Source organism: Mauremys mutica, chromosome 2, assembly GCF_020497125.1.
Source record: "Mauremys mutica isolate MM-2020 ecotype Southern chromosome 2, ASM2049712v1, whole genome shotgun sequence".
In the NCBI taxonomy this organism is placed as follows: Eukaryota; Metazoa; Chordata; order Testudines; family Geoemydidae; genus Mauremys; species Mauremys mutica.
This window is the reverse complement of record NC_059073.1, coordinates 282177216-282198525: the sequence shown is the minus strand read 5'-3', so window position 1 is coordinate 282198525 and position 21310 is coordinate 282177216. Positions and strand designations below refer to the sequence as shown.

The window sequence follows — 21310 nt, the reverse complement described above, 5'->3', positions numbered from 1 at the left end:
AGCAGAAGCTAATCCAAGACCCTTATGAACAGCTCTGCTTTTGCCTTTCCCTGCAAACCCTCCTCCTCCTACACAATTCCATTATTACATGCTTTTTTGTGTAACTTCATATGCCCAAAAATCTCCAATATTCTGTGAGAGGTTTGTTTCAATCTTGTCTTTTTGATAATGTCCATAGTATATCCTTTCCCTTGTGTGGTATTGGAAAAAGGAAATTCTTAATGGATGTCCTCAAGCTTTGGTTATCATAGATTAAAGAAGTAACTTTAAAGGCAAAAATTAATGTTGAAATACCCTGTGTCCAGTAAGTCTGAGGCGATGTTATAGTGGTTGTTGTATGGGCCATCTAAGAAAGACTCCTATGTAAGGTTGGGGGAAAACAATGATTTGCCAGGGTGAACTGTGAGGAAAGCCAGAAAAACTGAGCTGCAGTCCAGGACATGGACAAGTGTTATCTGTTTTGGTTGTAGAGAAGTGGGCCATATATAAAGGCATTGTCCTCAGAGGAAATGTGCTTACTGCAGGAAGAGATGCAGGAACCTGAGTAAGCAATGGAAGAAAGGCGTGTAGAATGATACGAGTGCATATGTGTAGAATGATACGAGTGCATACCCACGAGACAAGTGAACCAGGGGTGGTGTTGATGACAAAGTGTACAGCCATTCAAGAGAGCCACACGGAATAAGGCAAGAGAGATGAGGGTGGGAGAATTACAGAGGTTGACACAAGTCATATTGAGATTACTGTGAAGATGGATGCCATGGTTAGGGAAGTATCAGAGGGGTAGCCGTGTTAGTCTGGATCTGTAAAAGCAGCAAAGAATCCTGTGGCACCTTATAGACTAACAGACGTTTTGCAGCATGAGCTTTCGTGGGTGAATACCCACTTCGTTGGATAATTAGTAATCACACCTGAGCGTGGTAGGGTGAGTTAATTTAAATAATTGACCCCAGCAGCAGAGAATCAGGAAGGACTGCTTAAATAGAGCTGGGAACACCATCTTGGGGAGGGACCAGAGAGCAGGCAGGCTGTGGTAGAAGGCCATGAGAAAGGATCTGTAAAAAGACCCACAGAGATTAGTTTAGGCTCCTGTGGAGGAACTGTGGAATAGGGCCTACCAGCAGCAGGGAGATCCCTAAGGCAGAGGTTCTCAAACTGTGGCAAGTGGACCACCAGTGATCCATAAGCTCCATTCAGGTGGTCTGTGGGTAGTTCCCTCTAAGATGCGCACCTGGGCTTCTGCGTACAAGAGAATGAAGGGCCACCCACCTAATTAGTGAAACCACGCTGGTAAATTATTATTAAGGTTTTTTTTATATAGCGCTTTATCCAAAGTGCTTTACAATAGTTAGCTAACGGTACAAACAATATTTAGAAAGATCATTAAGTGGTCCACTGAGACCCTCAGCAATTTTCAAGTGGTCTGTGGGGAAAAAAAAAAGTTTGAGAACTACAGCCCTAAGGGAAGATGCCAGAGTCCCTGGGAAAGGGAGGCAGTGAGGGAATCAGATGAGGGAGGAAGCAAGATAAGAGAAGCTCTGCAGGGGTCAGGAGAAGGGGCCAAGAAGTAGAGGACTTCAGTAGAGCCTGAGAGGGGCAGAAGCAGTATTAGTTTGGGTATTTTGGGCTTTTGGGGCTTTTCCCTTCTGCATTTGAGTCAGGGGACTTTCTGCTCCACACTGATGGGGTGCCAGTAACGTAATCAATAACAGCACAGGAGAGAGAGTCTCCCTGCTCTAAATTCCGGTGCCTAGCCCCACCTTGGCCTGGAGCATCCAGAAGCAGCATTTACAGAGAAAGTCCAATTTTGCCCCTCTGGCCCTGGGATGGTATATGCTCCATCATTCTTTGGGGGTAGTGCATGTACAGTCTGGTTACATGTAGGAGCTGTAAGGGGATGGAGCATGCTAAGTCACTCTGTGGGGACTGTGAATGCACTGTCTGGTCGGCACATGGGTCAGTGAGAGGACTGAGCAGGCTCACTGGGGACAGAATCTGTGGAGATTTTAGCTGCTAATATCCAAGTCTGTACTAAGCATGTGTGAAGTGTGATTTTTTTTTTCCCCAAAGGCTTATAACTTGGTCAAATTGGGGCAGATTTTCACTGAGATGGAAAAAGACAGATACCATGAAACACTTCAGCTCAGATGGTTAAAATTTGGCACAGTTGTAAGCAACTGCAAACAGGCTTTTACAATGGCAACCTTAATAAAAGGCAATGCTACCAGCCCCAACTTTTCATACATCATAATGTTTAAGGCCAGAAGAGACCATTAAATCATCTTGTCTGACCTGTATATCCCAGACCGTCACATTTCCCCCCGTTACCCTGTGTTGAATCCAATAACTTGTGTTTGACTAAAGCATATTTTCTAGAAAAGCATCCAATCTTCATTTTTAAGACATTACGAGATGAAGAATCTATTACATCTCTTGGTAGTTTGTTCCAATGATTTATCATCCTCACTGTTCAAAATTAGTGCCTAATTTCTACTTTGAATTGGTCTGGCTTCAGCGTTGGTTCTTGTTATGCCTTAATGAGCCCTTTTCTGTAACAGACCTTCACCAGTATCCTTTCTGGGCTTTCTCAGTTAGCACATTGATGAAGGTGCATTCAAGATCCTACTCTTATGAACAATCAGTAACTCTAAAACAGGGAATAGTGTCTTTAATATATAGTGGCAACCCCTCACCCTCAATTTTTACCCATTGTATCCTCCTTTAACAGGTTATAACCAGTGATTTTAACATTCCAATCATCTCAGCAGGTTTCCATAATGCCAACTATGTAGCTCCTCTTGCTTTTTACTCAGACTCCTAGTAGTAGTACATAAACTACTGAAAAATGTCTTCTTTTCATGTTCATCATCACATTGGTTCAATTTGTTTGCGACATACTGAGTTTTAGTTTGTACCAGAGCTGCTGCCTTAGCACCTTCCCCTGTGGTGTTAATTTAATGCCCTTTTGACTGCTCCAGCTAGTCTCAAACCAAGAAGATTAGCGCCCCCAACCCCTTACCTCTAATAAAGGCATCCCTGGAATATTGCTTGATTCAGTTTCTTACTCAGTACGGCTACATGGCTATATAAGGCTACAGGGATATATGATATATTTTGGGGCCGAAACAGAGCGATTGCAAATCTTTCCTTGTTTAGGCTTAAACTGAAGATTTTGCTTGTTTGAAAAAGCCTGAAAATCGCTTGCTGTCCATTTTTTTTCATAGAATTTTCACTGTAGTTGAAAAGTAATCCACAGTTTTCTAGGTGATGCTCAGTCTTTTTGTACCTGAAAATATTTAATAACCTAATCAAGTTACTTGATAGACACACAACTGTTACACTCCAATCTAAGCCTGAATTAAGAAAATGAGGCAGGCTCCCAGATACCCTCTTTGAGTCGTGCATCAAGAGCCATAGGCCCCTGCAGTGGAAAATGTGTTTGGGTGAGTATTCCCTTTGAGTTCAATTACTGGTTTCTAAGTTTGCACATGGGAATACATGGAGCGGTTACTACCTATTTGATCTTGCTATTGCGTATGCAGTAGATCAGAAAACATTCCATTCTGTATTCAGCAGAGATTGTAGTTCCACAAAAGGATGATTTTCATGTAGCTTAGATACAAACATTTCAGACATACCCTCAAAACTCATGTGAGATTGCTATTCTATAACATAAAATGATCACAGAACTATGATAAGGGGGAGGTGAAAATGTGTGTTTCTTTTCTCAATTAACAAAGGAAATTCTCATTCCGATTCTCTTTTCTCTTATGCGTATCCCAGGATATCGACAAAATGCCAGGTCATTTTCCTATGCCTTCTGTGCTTCCCACTTATGGATAATATCAGTAAAATGTGAACCTTTATGAACAAATGAGAATCCCATTACACTTAGTACTTTTCACAGCATACAGCTTTTGTTTTAAAGAAAGTGATTCAGGAAACCCAATTTTCAAACTTGAGAACTCAATTTAGGATGTCTAATTCCATATTTGGGGTCTCAAATCAGCATCTAGGTGAGTAGAATGCATATTTGAGAGTCTGAATGTTGCTCTTCATTTCCTAATAGAATATTTGGTGCCCTAACTGAGGCAACAATGTTTATAAATTGGGCCTGTACATGTGCAAAATTACAGTACTGCCATGCAGCTACTAGCCTTTAGTACCCTTCCACACCCAGGGCATGACTCAAAGCCCATTGGCGTGAATGAAAAGACGTGATCTATAGTTTGCCCCATTGCCAAGCAAGTTCAGATGACCCAATACTAATAGCGCGGGAAGGTGGCAGCTTTGAGGGAGGGTATCAAGAGCCTGAAGATGAATACATGATTTTCAGACAGTTTTCCTACACAGTCTCTCCCTGTATATTATTGTCTACTGATAGTTTCTTCTTTGTTTCAGGGTACAGCATAAAGTACTGAGACAGAATTAGCAGACGAGTGGTTTCCCTTTTATAGTTTAAAATGCATAAATGCTCCTTTCATACTGAGGTTCACACCTAAGCACACTGTCACAAAATCCAAACCTTCACATGGTTATATGTTTTGGGTGTTGTATTCATTGAATGCTGCTCAATCGCTGCATCCATTTTATATTCAAAATATCCATAAAAGATGTAGGCAATGAAATAAAGCAGGATAGAGCCCAAAGATTTTACTGTGATTAGGTGTCCAGGTATTCCTTCATATATAATTGCACACAACTTCTATGTGTTAATGTTTACGCATGCTACAAAATATGAATGAGTCATCAGATCAAATGTGCAGTGCTTGAAAAAATTAGGGACCTTTTCTGAGGTCTTTTTACACAGTCACGTTTTTCCTTAACTCGTATATTAACATTGTTCAGTATGTTTATTATGTGCACTATTTTAACCAACTGTGTGTTCATGGCACAATCGGAGGTTCAATCATGGAATAAATATGTTGAGTAAGTATCTCTGCAGCTCGGTATAGGCCCTACCTTTAGCTCTTCTATACTCTTTCATTGTAGTCTTCTCATTTTGTTTGCTGTTATCTAATTTTTTCCATTAATACTGACTTCTATGCAATATTTGTCCTGACAAAATGTTTTGCCAGGTATTTCTCGCCTCTGAAAACTCCCTTAGAAAGTAAGTTAACAATTTTCAGTCTACCAAACTCATACTTTTTGCTAAATGCACCTGCTATGCTACATCTGAATGGAATCATGTTATGATTAGAGCTCCATTTGAAATTGGCCTGCCTTCCTGAGTTTCCATGTAAGGGATTCAGAAGCTGGATACAGTGGAATATGTTACTGGACTTCTAATTGAATGATTTCAGAAAATACTTACAGACCATACTTGGTTCAAACCTAAAGGCATAATCCAAAGCCCGTTGACATCAATGCAGTCTTCTACTGATATCAGTTGGGCTTTGGACCAAGGCCATAATGAAAAGAGCTATGGTACATACAAATAATTTCTAGATATATTTTATGAGAAACCACCAAACTTTTGGAATTCTCTGTGGAGTTGTCTGAATTTCTCAGATGGTCAGAACTCTCAGAAAACCCTCAGAGCTTTCACTGACCGTTTCCTGTTCTGTTTTTTTTTTTTTAAAGCTAGCTTTAAAGTTAAGTCTGGTAAGTTTGCATTTCTGTATGTTGTTTCAAAATGTTCCTTATGGAAATAGATACCAGATGCACAAGCTAATCAACATATAGTACATTAAACAATTACTTTGGCTCATTGAACCAATCAGAACAGACTTTTTATTTTTGTCTGACATATGATAAACACAGCCATCTGCTGTTCTCTAGCCTGGTGGCTGATCTAGTCAGGGCCTTAGGGAGAGACAGCAAAGTGCACTTCTTTTCTTTAGGCTTCCTAAGATCATGCAAGGCACATCTTCTAGAAAAAGAATTGCTTCCAGAAATTACTAACTTTAAGCCAGCTCTGAACCTAACAGCTGATTTGATCATCATAATATCCTAATATCAGGATGCATCATGTATTTCAGTATGATTATAGTACCTTACAGCTATGTCTGTGGCTTTCTTCCACACCCCTTCCCACAATGTTGTCTTTTTCCTGTTGGAAATTGTTACAAAGTATAGTACCCATCATGTATTTGACTGAAATATGGACATCATATGGATGCGTGAGTCAGTCTACAGGTCTGTACTTTGGAATTTGAATGTTCTAGAGGGAAAAATTAAAGCACTAGACACTTCCTTCAGTGAGTAAAATGTAAATAATGTCTTCAGTGCACCAAATAGGCTGTGCAACAAATCATAGTCCAGAACAGAAGCATTCATTGATCATGCAGTGTGGAATGAATCCTTCTCTTTTCTTTTCATAAAAAAAAATACCTCTCTGTCTTTCCTCCTCAAATTCAAAGCACAAACTCAAAGGTAGCTAATTTTGAAGACAAGAATGACCCGATGAACTTTAATTTAAGAATTATTTGTAAAATTAGACCAATAATACATTTTGAGAATCTAAAATCACTCTGTTTTGCCTTGTTGCCTCAGTGAGGATGCAGAACCCCACAATGAACAAGAGAGTGGTGCTCTGTACATATGTTATAAAGCACCACTTAAAAATACTTACGTTTTGAAAAAAAGAAATGGATTTAACTTGGCCCCAAAAGATCAGTTAGCAGAGTGGCTTCTGTTGTTATAGAAACTCTTGCATTGCTGAAGGACCTCCACATCCATTCAGAATTAGACGATGACTGTGAAATCAATTAAACCAGCTGACATGTTGAACAAAGGAAAGGTCTTTATCATTTTAACGAGCGTATGCACAGCGAAGTTATTTTTTAATTCTTTGTATATCTTTTCACATTTATTAATGAAAACATATGCTTAAAGAGCCCCTGTCAATTGTTTGGCCTGTATTTCGGATACCAGAAGCAGCACCAAATCTAGAAAGCCGTGAAGATCTCAGTAAAAGACGTACTGCCCCAGTGGGAGCTCTGAGAGGATTCCTCTCCCAAAACTGCAGGGAGGCTCACAGAGACAGTGGACCTGCTAGATCACACCATTAGAGGGGAGGGGTGCTGGAGCAATTTGTATAGTGGGGGTACTGAGAGCCATTGAATCAAAATGGAAACCACTTCAAACTTAGGGGTATGGAAGCACCCGTAGTTCCAGCACATATGTTATAGGGTGTCTCAAACACTCACGTAATGTCCAACTAAGCTCTGCTGGCTGGTGTAGAGGGAGAACAGGGCCATTGACTCTTCAGTGGCTAGCACCTCCAGTGGCCCTGAGAGGGGCTTTAATTGTGTCCAGCTGCAGAACTAAGGGCACTAGTACAAGAAGACTTTGCATTCTGCCTCCCTCTTAGTGCACTCATGAAACAGCTGGGCACAATCTGGCCCTTATTTGCTACACCACCTATTCTTGCAAAACACCAAACCAACCTGTGGTATTTGTGTGTTCATGCAATTTTATATGGTGATGTTTCCATTCTTTAGATTATGAGCACCGGGGTAAAATCTTGGCTCTATTGAAGTCACTGGCAAAGCTCCCATTGACTTTAATGGAACCAGGATTTCACCATGAGGGCCTGAGCTAACACCCATTAGTCAAGTCATGACTCCTGACTTCAGTGGATATGGCATCAGGTGCTATGTGCCCACGTGTGAGCTGGCATTAATGGTCCGTGCACGTATTTAGTACACACAGACTAGATCAGACAGAGAATCAGCATTCTGGGGAATGAAAATTACACACAAACTGCTATTTCCAGTGAAGAGACCCATGTGGTAGCATATGAGTTGTGAGGCTTTTTCGTGCGTGTGCCATTTTTTTAAAAATGGGGGCACACCTACAAAAATCAGAATGAGAATTCTGCCTGGTTATCAAATGCATCTTCACTTCATCAGAGGAGTTAAAAATAAGAGGCCAATGGGGGCAGGTGGTAGAGAGGGTTGTTGGTGATGTGTTTTTAAAGATTACTATTTATTATTATCTGAGGGGGGTGTTAACTTTGGGCATCTCTCTAACACTCACCAATGGAAAAAATGAGGCAGTCCAGTCTGAGATGGTTTGGTCACATAAAGCAGAGTCCTGACAACCAGGTGAGTAAAACAATCCAACAGATCAGGAGTGAAGGAAAAAGACACAGGCAGGCCAGGATCCCATTGTGTTGAGGCACTGCATAAACACATAACGAAGAGATGGCCCCTGCCTTAAAGAGCTTACAATCTAAGTTTTTCTACTGATGTTAGTAAAAATCCATTTCTTTTTGAAGTACTAGAGCTATATAATTTCAGTTCTTTATTAGAAATGGTCCTGAGGGGAAATCCCTAGACCTGACTAATCATAGGGTGAAACCCTGGCTCCACTGAAGTCTATGAGGCCAAGATTTCACCCATGAACTCTACTGGGTGAAATAGGATCCAGCTGTGAATCCTGTAGCTCAGGTCCCTGGCTACTGTCCATACAGAATGTGCTCAGTTTGGTCCAACTATATTTATTGCAAAGGAAAACTCATGGAATACATCTATCCATTTTGTCATTCACAGTGAAGAAGCTGTTGGTAGTACACAAATTACTGTGGTAAATAAAAACACACTGCTGCCCCCTTTTTAAATCCCAGCACGTCCAAATCATTACATATAATGCATATTTTCAGTTAGGGCATTACACTGCTATTTAATGCTTGTGACTGGTGTTATTTACCACAGACAGTGAAACATCAGGAACTTTGCAGTTGGGAATCTGTCTTTGTAATGCCTTAGGTGAAGCTGAATCATTATTTCATCTATTGAACATTGATATGATCTGGATAGAAAGAGATGAGAGGTATGAATAGAATCACTTAAATATTCACTTAAATATGATCTATAACAAGAAATGCTACATAATCCATTCCTTTTCCATTGACTATTGCTGGCGTGCTTCAGAGTCCAGTAACGTAATGTTTCTAGATAGTTTTCATGCCTCACTCAGTGACTGCAGATTCATCAAGATACGCTGCAATGAAGCCTGCTTTCATTATAAGGCTGTCACATGTGCTTCCCCATTTCTCATATGTTCACCGGGTCCACACGTGAAGCAGCTCACGAAGGGCCTGATGCCACAACCATTACTCATATGAGTAATCCTATTTTAATGAGTAGGAATTTCTCATCTGAGTAGGATTGGGCCCAGAGTGAATAAGCTGAGTGTGCCTCAACTTCTCCATTAACTGCTAATGCTCTTGATTTTCTTGGACACTCTACTCCCCAGGTACACTTTCACTGGCATTTACACTTTTGAATCATTGATAAAAATACTGGCAAGAGGATTTTGTATGACAGAATTCACCTTCCTTCGAGATCCATGGAATTGGCTGGATTTCAGTGTCATTGTTATGGCGTAAGTAGCACTCCATTGTTCTTTTTCAAGAGCGTGACATGCAGTGTAACTACTTTTTACCTGTTCTTTTTAGTAACTGTTGTTCACCAATGTACCAGCACAATACTTCAGCTACAACAAATCTATATGGAATTGTTCCTGAGTGGTTCTAGAGCAGAGAACTTTTTCCTAGGTTCCAGTACAGATTTTGGCAGCTTGCTGGGTGATCTTGAGCAAGTTGTTTAACCTCTCTGTGCCTCAGTTTATCTATCTGTAAATTGGTTATAATAATACCTAGTTTTATGCGACTTAATTAATTCATGTTTGTAGGGTGCTGTAAGATTCTTGGATGGAAAGTGTTATGAGAATGCAAGTGATGAAATACATAAATATATCTGTTTAGTGATAACTGCATTGCCATAAAAATTGAAATGCCTTCTCCTTTGTAATACTTCCATCCCTGACACAGGCCACAGAGGTAGCTCTGATGTTATGACTGTCTCCCTCTTGTACACAGAAAATAGTAACTAGTATGCATAATAGGGATTGTTAACAATAAATAACATATTTTAATTAGTAGTTACCTAAAATAAAATAAAAATCCTGTAAAAATCTCACCCGACCCCCAATAATACACCAGAAGCCAGCAAGATAATAACACAATTAAAAAGGAAACAAGAAGTTATGAGCTTTTCCCTGAAAGATGCCCCTGCACTGCTCCGGCATATGTAGAGTGGGGAAGTGCTGAGGAATCTCTGGCCCACAATGGACGTGGTGTTGAGAGGAGATTAGAACAGAGCAAAGCTTCGGGATTTGCAGCGCTCTCGGTCACCAAGCTAGACTGAGCTGACAAACTCCTTTCCCCCCCTGTAACTTAACCAATACTTTTTCTGTGGGAACTGAGGTAAAACCCCCTGTGTTTTTTGAAGCTAAAAAGAAGCTTGTTGCATATACTGGGAACAAGGTCCTATCACTGCCTCCCACTCCATGCTTGAGTGCCCTCTACGTTGTACATAAGAACATAAGAAAGGCCGTACCGGGTCAGACCAAAGGTCCATCTAGCCCAGTATCTGCCCACCGACAGTGGCCAATGCCAGGTGCCCCTGAGGGAGTGAACCTAACAGGCAATGATCAAGTGATCTCTCTCCTGCCATCCATCTCCATCCTCTGACGAACAGAGGCTAGGGACACCATTCTTACCCATCCTGGCTAATAGCCATTTATGGACTTAGCCACCATGAATTTATCCAGTCCCCTTTTAAACATTGTTATAGTCCTAGCCTTCACAACCTCCTCAGGTAAGGAGTTCCACAAGTTGACTGTGCGCTGCGTGAAGAAGAACTTCCTTTTATTTGTTTTAAACCTGCTGCCTATTAATTTCATTTGGTGACCCCTAGTTCTTGTATTATGGGAATAAGTAAATAACTTTTCCTTATCCACTTTCTCAACATCACTCATGATTTTATATACCTCTATCGTGTCCCCCCTTAGTCTTCTCTTTTCCAAACTGAAGAGTCCTAGCCTCTTTAATCTTTCCTCGTATGGGACCCTCTCCAAACCCCTAATCATTTTAGTTGCCCTTTTCTGAACCTTTTCTACTGCTAGAATATCTTTTTTGAGGTGAGGAGACCACATCTGTACACAGTATTCGAGATGTGGGCGTACCATGGATTTATATAAGGGCAATAATATATTCTCAGTCTTATTCTCTATCCCCTTTTTAATGATTCCTAACATCTTGTTTGCTTTTTTGACCGCCTCTGCACACTGCGTGGACATCTTTAGAGAACTATCCACGATAACTCCAAGATCTTTTTCCTGACTCGTAGCTAAATTAGCCCCCATCATGTTGTATGTATAGTTGGGGTTATTTTTTCCAATGTGCATTACTTTACATTTATCCACATTAAATTTCATTTGCCATTTTGTTGCCCAATCACTTAGTTTTGTGAGATCTTTTTGAAGTTCTTCACAATCTGCTTTGGTCTTAACTATCTTGAGTAGTTTAGTATCATCTGCAAACTTTGCCACCTCACTGTTTACCCCTTTCTCCAGATCATTTATGAATAAATTGAATAGGATTGGTCCTAGGACTGACCCTTGGGGAACACCACTAGTTACCCCTCTCCATTCTGAGAATTTACCATTAATTCCTACCCTTTGTTCCCTGTCCTTTAACCAGTTCTCAATCCATGAAAGGACCTTTCCTTTTATCCCATGACAGCTTAATTTACGTAAGAGCCTTTGGTGAGGGACCTTGTCAAAGGCTTTCTGGAAATCTAAGTACACTATGTCCACCGGATCCCCCTTGTCCACATGTTTGTTGACCCCTTCAAAGAACTCTAATAGATTAGTAAGACACGATTTCCCTTTACAGAAACCATGTTGACTATTGCTCAAGAGTTTATGTTTTTCTATGTGTCTGACAATTTTATTCTTTACTATTGTTTCAACTAATTTGCCCGGTACCGACGTTAGACTTACCGGTCTGTAATTGCCGGGATCACCCCTAGAGCCCTTTTTAAATATTGGCGTTACATTAGCTAACTTCCAGTCATTGGGTACCGAAGCCGATTTAAAGGACAGGTTACAAACCTTAGTTAATAGTTCCGCAACGTCACATTTGAGTTCTTTCAGAACTCTTGGGTGAATGCCATCTGGTCCCGGTGACTTGTTAATGTTGAGTTTATCAATTAATTCCAAAACCTCCTCTAGTGACACTTCAGTCTGTGACAGTTCCTCAGATTTGTCACCTACAAAAGCCAGCTCAGGTTTGGGAATCTCCCTAACATACTCAGCTGTGAAGACTGAAGCAAAGAATCCATTTAGTTTCTCCGCAATGACTTTATCATCTTTAAGCGCTCCTTTTGTATTTTGATCATCAAGGGGCCCCAGTGGTTGTTTAGCAGGCTTCCTGCTTCTGATGTACTTAAAAAACATTTTGTTATTACCTTTGGAGTTTTTGGCTAGCCGTTCTTCAAACTCCTCTTTGGCTTTTCTTATTACACTCTTGCACTTAAGTTGGCAGTGTTTGTGCTCCTTTCTATTTGCCTCACTAGGATTTGACTTCCACTTTTTAAAGGAAGTCTTTTTATCTCTCACTGCTTCTTTTACATGGTTGTTAAGCCACGGTGGCTCTTTTTTAGTTCTTTTACTGTTTTTCTTAATTTGGGGTATACATTGAAGTTGGGCCTCTATTATGGTGTCTTTAAAAAGGGCCCACGCAACTTGCAGGGATTTCACTTTAGTCACTGTACCTTTTAACTTCTGTCTAACTAACCCCCTCATTTTTGTGTAGTTCCCCCTTTTGAAATTAAAGGCCACAGTGTTGGGCAGTTGAGATGTTCTTCCCACCACAGGGATGTTGAATGCTATTGTATTATGGTCACTATTTCCAAGCGGTCCCGCTATAGTTACCTCTTGGACCAGCTCCTGCGCTCCACTCAGGATTAAATCTAGAGTCGCCTCTCCCCTTGTGGGTTCCCGTACCAGCTGCTCCATGAAGCAGTCATTTAAAGTATCGAGAAATTTTATCTCTGCATTTCGTCCTGAAGTGAAATGTTCCCAGTCAATATGGGGATAATTGAAATCCCCCACTATTATTGGGTTCTTAATTTTGATAGCCTCTCTAATTTCCCTTAGCATTTCATCATCACTATTACTGTCCTGGTCAGGTGGTCGATAATAGATCCCCACTGTTATATTTTTACTAGAGCATGAAATTTCTATCCATAGAGACTCTATGGAACCTGTGGATTCGCTTACGATTTTTACTTCATTTGAATCTACATTTTCTTTAACATATAGTGCCACTCCTCCCCCTGCACGGCCTGTTCTGTCCTTCCGATATATTTTGTACCCCGGAATGATTGTGTCCCATTGATTGCTCTCAGTCCACCAGGTTTCTGTGATGCCTATTATATCTATATCCTCCTTTATCACAAGGCACTCTAGTTCACCCATCTTATTATTTAGACTTCTGGCATTTGTGTACAAGCACTTTAAAAACTTGTCCCTGTTTATTAGCCTGCCTTTTTCTGATGTGCCAGATTCTTTTTTATGTGACTGTTTATCATCTGATCCGGCCCTTACATTATACTTCTCATTCCTCTGCTCCTGACTATAACCTGGAGATTCTCTATCATCAGACTCTCCCCTAAGAGAAGTCTGTGTCCGATCCACACGCTCCTCTGCAGCAGTCGGCTTTCCCCCATCTCCTAGTTTAAAAACTGCTCTACAACCTTTTTAATGTTTAGCGCCAGCAGTCTGGTTCCACTTTGGTTTAGGTGGAGCCCATCTCTCCTGTATAGGCTCCTCCCATTCCAGAAGTTTCCCCAGTTCCTCCTCTCTACACCATCGTCTCATCCACGCATTGAGACTCTGAAGCTCTGCCTGCCTACCTGGCCCTGCGCGTGGAACTGGGAGCATTTCTGAAAATGCCACCATAGAGGTCCTGGATTTCAGTCTCTTCCCTAGCAGCCTAAATTTGGCTTCCAGGACATCTCTCCTACCCTTCCCTATGTCATTGGTACCTACATGTACCACGACCACCGGCTCCTCCCCAGCACTACACATAAATCTATCTAGATGCCTCGAGAGATCCGCAACCTTCGCACCAGGCAGGCAAGTCACCGTACGGTTCTCCCGGTCATCACAGACCCAGCTATCTACATTTCTAATAATCGAATCTCCCATTACTAACACCTGCCTTTTCCTAGAAACTGGAGTTCCCTCCCCCGGAGAGGCAACCTCAGTGCGAGAGGCAACCCCAGCACCATCTGGAAGGAGGGTCCCAACTACGGGAAGGTTTCCCTCTGCTCCCATTGACTGCTCTACTTCCCTGGGCCCTTCTTCCTCCTCAACAGCACAGGAGCTGTCTAAGCGGAGGTGGGACAATTCTACAGTGTCCCGGAAAGCCTCATCAACATACCTCTCTGCCTCTCTCAGCTCCTCCAGTTCCACCACCCTGGCCTCCAAAGTCCGTACATGGTCTCTGAGGGCCAGGAGCTCCTTGCACCGACTGCACACATACGCCACCCACCCACAGGGCAGGTAATCATACATGCAACAGTCAGTGCAATAAACTGGATAGCCCCCACTCTGCTGCTGGGCTTCTGCCTGCATTGTCTCCTAGTTAGTGAAAGGGTGGTTTACGGAAAGTAGTTTTGGAATGTGGTTTGGTTTATAGGTTTTAGGATTTTAGGGGGAGGCCACAGGGAAGGGGTTATGGCCGGCGAGGGACTCCCACTTCCTTCCCACTCCCCTTCTAAACTCCCTTGCGAAACTCCCTGTTAGCAGCCCCTGTTCGCAAAGCTGTAAGTCAGTCTATTTTGGGTTCTGGCAATGCAAAGGAGCTGGTGAGCAGATGGATCTGTCCAGCCAAGAATATCTCTGGTCTGGGGGAGCTCTCATCTGACACAGAGTCACTCATGTCTGACTCTGTGCCCACCTCTCCATCCTGATTGAGTGTAGGCAGTGTGTGTGGTCAGAATGCGGTGAATTCCACCAATCCCCTGCTGGAACGTGGACCCTTGAGACTGGGGCCCATGCAGATCATCTCAGAAAGTCAGAACTCACCAATCAGCTCCTTGATGCCCTCCCCCATCCTGCTCCAAGCAGATCTCAGTGTACAGGAGAATCTGGGCCATTGATTTCAGTGGAATTACACCAGCATAAACCTGGAGTGATGCCCTGGGGAATCAGCTCCAAACTCTATTTTGCAATATCGAATACACTGTGTTTATTTTGTCAAAATATTATTTTCTCTCTTCCTCTCTCCTTCCCCATTCTCTCTCCCCTCTTGGTATCTCTGTATTTTCTTTTCTCTTCCTCCATCCTGACCTGTTTTCTGCTACATTTTTCTGCTGGTTTTTTCCCCATTGAATTTTTGTTCTCTCTGCCTTCTTTCTCCTCCTTTGTTTAAAGTCTCCTTCCAGCAGAATGCAAACATTGATATTTGAGCTGAACTCCTGAATCATCATATTTGAGTGGATCCAAAATTAGGTAAAATGTGTCCATCCATCCCTGGTCCAGGCACAGCTATGGGGCATTGAAGTTAGTTGCAAGAGTCTTATGGGGGCAGGTTTGGGATATAAGTTTCTATTAATATTGCTCAAAAGAACAATATTTAGAGGTGTAAAATAATTGCCATTATTTTCTATAAAAATACTCCCATTGACTTCAGTGATCTTTGGCTCAGACCTAGTATTAAGATGGCCAGATTCTGACTCTGTAATTCTGAGTTACTCTGAAATCAGCATCTGGGCATGCCTATGATAAGCATTTAAAAATGGTGCCCTAAAGAAGAGGCCCTTTTGGGGGCCAACCCCATGTTAGTTGTCTTTTTGCATCAGTTTAAGTTAAATATGTTCCCTCTGTGGTGCTGTGTGTGATCCTTCTTTATTGCATTTAAAAGTAGAGTGGAATAATACCCAGGGGAGGAGTGGTACAATTCTGCCATCCCGTTCACAGGCACGGAATGCCAGCAAGTAGCAGAAGCAAGGTAGTGTAGTTCCATTGTCCGTGAGGTGGTGGGTGGGGCAAGGAGCTCATGCAGTAGTCTCCGACTCTGGAGCTGTGTTATTCAGCAGTTCCCTCTACCCTAGCAGATAAAGGACTTTGAGGATGGGTAAGAGTGGACCAGGAGAGAATAACGGTAAGAATGGTGGGCCTGCCATAATGCAGAGGCTACCTAGCCTTGAAGCTGCAAAGTGGCTGTGCATCTGCTGCATGGCTGCTTCTCAGCTGAGCGGGTGGGGGGTGATATTCTATTCTCATACTGCATCACAGAACTACTTGGACTGCGTGAAATTCACTCCTGTGCAGAGAGGGCCAGCACAAAACTTGTGCCCCACTTAGTTTACCTGGGACTTAAGCAGATCACAGGTCTTTGGTGGCTCTGGTGCACTAGGATGAATTTCACCCACTTGTGAAGACACTAGAATTTAGCCCATTGAGCCTACAGGACTTTCCCTCTTTGTGATATTGTGCGTGCGTTTTAGTTCTTGCAGTAGTATGAAAATGATTTGGGGTCCAATTCTCCTGCCAGTGGCTTCGTAGCACCCACACAGAAGGCCTCATTGTTCTACAGAGTATGTTCTCCAGCAAGTGTAGAGATGCCATACTTCCTGTGCACTGTAAATGCAGTCCTTGGGTTTCCTGGGACACTTCTTGCTGGGGCAGAAACAAAGCCCAGGACAGGGAAGTTGCTGGCTGCAGCTACACAGAGTAGTAGTAAGTTTCATTACTTCCTATCTGTATATAGTGCCTGCTCATAATAAAGAGTTATCTTGAAACTGGTCTGCTTGTCAGTAAGATACTACACCCTTTGGCAAGAGAATAGGCCCCAGCATTTTGTTCCTAGGCTGCCTGCCAAATTACTGTCCAAATGATTTTTTTAATCACTTAAGGCCCCCTAAAATAGAGGGTCTGCAGTGAAAAACAAACACAGATGAAACAAAATTATTTCAATAAGCAGATGCTTCAGAATCAGCTTATACTCCTGTTGGTGCCTATTCTAAGCCATTTTGTATTAACATATTTTAATCAAATGTGTTTTTGACAGAATTGAGGGGTTCAGTTATTGGGTAGGGCTGGAATGGAATAGAAACAATCGTATTCTCCTCCAGTAGGAAACAGTTCTTCAGGCACTCAAGTAGCAGTGAGAGAGTTAAAATTGATTGCAAGACAATCTGAATGTTATGAATCTTGTTTTCCAGGTATATTTAACAGCAGATAGTGAGAAGCATTGAATATTGGGCTCTATTCTGACATGATTTGTACCTTACATGAATGCAATTTGCAAATCATTAAAACCAGAATTGTATTGAATCTCAGGTAGCGCTACAGTCTTGTTTGCTTATAGTTGGTGTGATATTATTGGTAGTTCTGCCTATGCACCTGGAAGCATGAGCAGTGAATAGTGTGTGAGGATTTGTAATGGGATAGGGAGTGCTGAAATGTGTGAGGTTTTATCCCACACAAATTCATGGGTGTAAAGCTTTGATGTGCCCAGCCAATATATATAATGTTGGTCTGAGTTAACTGAACAGCTATCAGGAGATAAAGTTGTTTTGTTAGCAGATGTTATTGTACAAGTCCTATAGTTTCTTTTAGAGTTATTGGGTCATTACTGTGAAATTACAGTTTCTCCCCTCCTGAGCATATAATGGAACTAGTTGTATAGGTCATAGATACAGACAGCATCTTTTAGTTCAATAGAACAGTAAGCATTGCAGAATGTACACAGGGTCTGTTTTCCATATTGTACGGGAGCATACAATATACAGTACTACACTCGCTGTGCACTCGCTGGGCTTGCTCTTCAGCTTTTAAATGCCATACTGTGAACAAAAGGCAATATCGCTTGTATCATTTGGTTATATGCTCATCTACAGATTATTAATATGCTTTTACAAATCTGCAGTGGGCAAAACCACATCCACGTGCCATAGATCACTTATAATTTCTGGACATTTGGGGAGCTGAATTACATGCAGCTAGAATGAAATTCAAACAAATGTGGAGGCTCTACCATTGGGGATGGAATAGCAGCTGCTGAAGGAAGTTTTCACACCCCCTCCTGCTGCAGAAGGGGGTTTTGGTGTTAGCCCTCATTCGGCTGGAATAGAGAGCTATTGAGGGTGGGCTAAGGGAGGAACTACTGATTAGGCAAATCTGTTTGCTCAGACTTTCCCATGAGACTCTGGAGAAGAGAACCAGTGTTGCTACTGCAGGTCATAATCTGGATTAGCAGGTGTGGAGAGGCTGTTCTGTAACCCCTCCAGAGGTATCTGCACAAAACCCAGTGAGCTTCATCCTTGAAACACAAATTCCATTGGATAGAGGATCTGCGGGAACTAAAATTTGCAAATATAATTTCCCATAATCATGCTAGAACCCAAGAGGTTAGAAGGTGAGATGGTGGACAGGCTGCATACACTACACTAGGTTGGAGGAAATAGCTTGTGAAACAACCCCAAATCAGAGTTCTCCAATTAGTTACCCTAGCAGTAGCATTTACACTCACATTTTATCTCACTTTGCATGAGTTTCAGTGACAACATGATGTGCAAGGCTGTAGAGTGTCAGGACCAGTATTTTTTATGAGAAATGCATTACCACAGGATTGAAAGTATAGTCCTCACTTAAAATCTGTCTTCTGCAATTTCAGGCAATAAATAACTACTTTTCTCATCGTCTCTCGGAGCTCATATCAGTTGTGAAATGTACCAAAGCAATATATGAGAAATAATTCCCTGGAATTATTTACGTTGATATTTTCTCTTGTATTATATGTGATTGATTTAATCTGTTATGTCAGTATTACAGGGAATATTGTAGACTTAATTTTTAAAACTACGATAGGAAATTTATTTTCCTGTTTTTTTTAAAGTTTTCAATAATTCCTGAGGGGATTAAATCTGAAACAAGATGGTATAATGTGTATAATATGCACTGCTGAGCACTGTTAAAACCAACTCCTACGTATAGTTTTAAAGAAAGCTATGCCTGATTCGTAAGATTTATGATGTAGGGAACATTTAGCATCTTGTACGATATGATATACTCAGGAAGAATGGCAAATAAGAACAGCCTTATAAAGTGGGTGTACTGTTCATTCAGATGCATTCAGTCTTACAAGTGAATGCCCTGTTCATTCAATCCAATAGCACGCTCTACTGTATAATTCCAAATAACTGTGATTTAATTCTACAGGCTTGTAGGAGAAGTTGTGAAACTAGTCAGTTTTGCACCTCTTCGGACTTTCAGGGTATTGAGAGCTTTTAAAACTATTTCAGTAATCCCAGGTAAGAAGCCCTGATCCTTGCATATTGGCGCTCAGCTACAAGTGATTCTCTCTCTCTATCTCTCCTTGTCCCCTTGACTGTTGTTTTTTGCTGGCGTTTTGTCATTGTCTGTGTGTGACTTTCCCTTGTTACAGATACATAACTGAATTTGTGGACCTGGGCAATGTCTCAGCCTTACGAACGTTCAGAGTACTTCGGGCGCTGAAAACAATCTCAGTCATTTCAGGTGAAAATCAGGTTAAACACTCAGGCTGCAGTTAAAGCCTACATGCCATTTCCAGTAGCAAATACAGTGAATACAAATGACTTAATATAATAGATACTGATTGGGAATGGATGAATGTAGGGAATGTGACCTGTCAATAGAAGACGTTTTTCATATGTTTTTCAGTACTGCTTTGTGGGCAAAATGAATCACAATTGTTTCCAAAATGACAAAGCTCACTAAAACGAGTACTACTGTATAATAAGCTTTTCTATGCAGTGCATCGTTAATCATATCTATAAAGTACTCATTCATGAACCATATGAAAATGGCAATGAAGTTCCATTAACATCTTCAGATTTTTATATTAAAAATGAAAGAATAAATGATGGCCTCAAATATATTTATTAGAACTTCCAAGTGCCTTTGCAGACAAGTCAAAGTTTGTGCTAAAAAGTGAACTCATTTTATGGCTGGAAACATAGGTGCCTTAATTCTTCTGGTGCTGTCTTTTTTATATTAGATAGCAACCTTGGCTGAAATTCTGGTCCTGTTGAAGTCAGTGGGAATTTTGGCATTGACTTCAGTGGAGACAGGATCTCTCCCAATTGATATTTCACATAAACAATCCCAAAGAGAGTCAGTGTTTTGACACAGTTCCATTAGTGAATTAACCCCTTTTCCCATAGCATTGTTTTAATCAAAACCTCTTTGATCCCATTTTTAGCTGTTATTACTTACTGTGATTAATAATAGTTTCAAATTAGTGATTTATTCAGAGATGAGCCCATTTCAGAGCTAGCTCCATGGAAATACATTCTTGCCAAGTGTTATCTATGGACAGGTCTCATTCAGCCTCAGTGTTTAAAATATACAACCTGCATGGCAAGGTAGAGAAGATCGCAAAAACCGTGCATGGTAGATCCTGTTGATGATTATCCTGAACAGATGTTGGCAATTACATGTTTAAATGTATTTGAAAAATTAAGAAGACTGCTCAAAATCAAGCACAGTCATTTAAGTGTAGTGAAATTTTTCAACCCAGTAGATTGTAAACACTTGCACTATGACACTAAAATCAAAATAAATGACCTAGCTTAAGTATGTATGGTCATGCATGTTATCAGCTATGATAACCAACAGCCACATAGAGCTTAAAATGTAGGCATAAATACTGTGGTTGGGATGCACACATTTTAAGAACACACCTTGTACAATTAGAGCCAGATTCTGCAAATCTTACTCATGCTGAGTAGTGCCTAACTCCAGTCTTAGTGTCATTAAAGTCAGTGGAGCTACTTGCAAAGTAAGCTAATACTCAGTGTGAGGAAAGGTGGTAACACCTGGCCTTTATTGAGTAGTTTAAGAGGTCTGAGGCTTCTGAAAACCTGTAGCATTTCTGTTTTTTATTTTATTTGTCATCCTGGAAGGGTAAACCCAAACAAGCAGAAAAGCTTTGTTAAGATCTTTTACAATTAGGGTGTTCACTGTGAAAATGTTTCTGCTGGGGAAAGCCGTGGTTTAACTGCAAGCCGAGCTCCATGATTTACAGATCACATAAGGCAGTAATAGCTAAGCAAAAAAAACCAAACAAACAACAACAAAAGAGCTCTCTCTCTTTTGCCAGTAATTTGAAGACTAACCTGGAGGGACAGTCATCTCCACAGGATGCCTTTCAGTTTCCATCTTGTCTTCAATCCTGAACCTCTTCAGAGCACAGCCTACCAATTTTGCTGAGTTATGTGTGGTAATTCTGTAATGTTTTAAGAAATCAAAAAGTGAGCTGAAGCTTGTTTGGACTTCAGACAATAAATAGATTCTATTTTGTAATGAGAAGAGGGAGAGTACAAGATATTATTTAAAATACACCCAAACCTGTCTGTATTATTAAATACCTGATTGAGCCATTTGTTGGTGAAAGAAGATATCAAATATAATTTATTAGTGCAATATGCAGTAACACGTTCTCTCTTTTCATCCTCTG

At 41.1% G+C, this 21310-nt stretch overlaps 1 protein-coding gene across 3 annotated transcripts in view; it reads left to right on the top strand.

The window, feature by feature from the left end:
- LOC123363577 (sodium channel protein type 5 subunit alpha-like) overlaps positions 1 to 21310 on the top strand; it is a 276479-nt gene that overhangs the window by 14392 nt on the left and 240777 nt on the right. For all 3 annotated transcript variants that reach the window (XM_045004716.1, XM_045004715.1, XM_045004714.1), the window contains exons 3-5: positions 4840 to 4929; positions 9205 to 9333; positions 19256 to 19347. In XM_045004716.1, coding sequence (XP_044860651.1) covers positions 4840 to 4929; positions 9205 to 9333; positions 19256 to 19347 — 311 coding nt within the window. The remainder of the gene's footprint in view (positions 1 to 4839; positions 4930 to 9204; positions 9334 to 19255; positions 19348 to 21310) is intronic.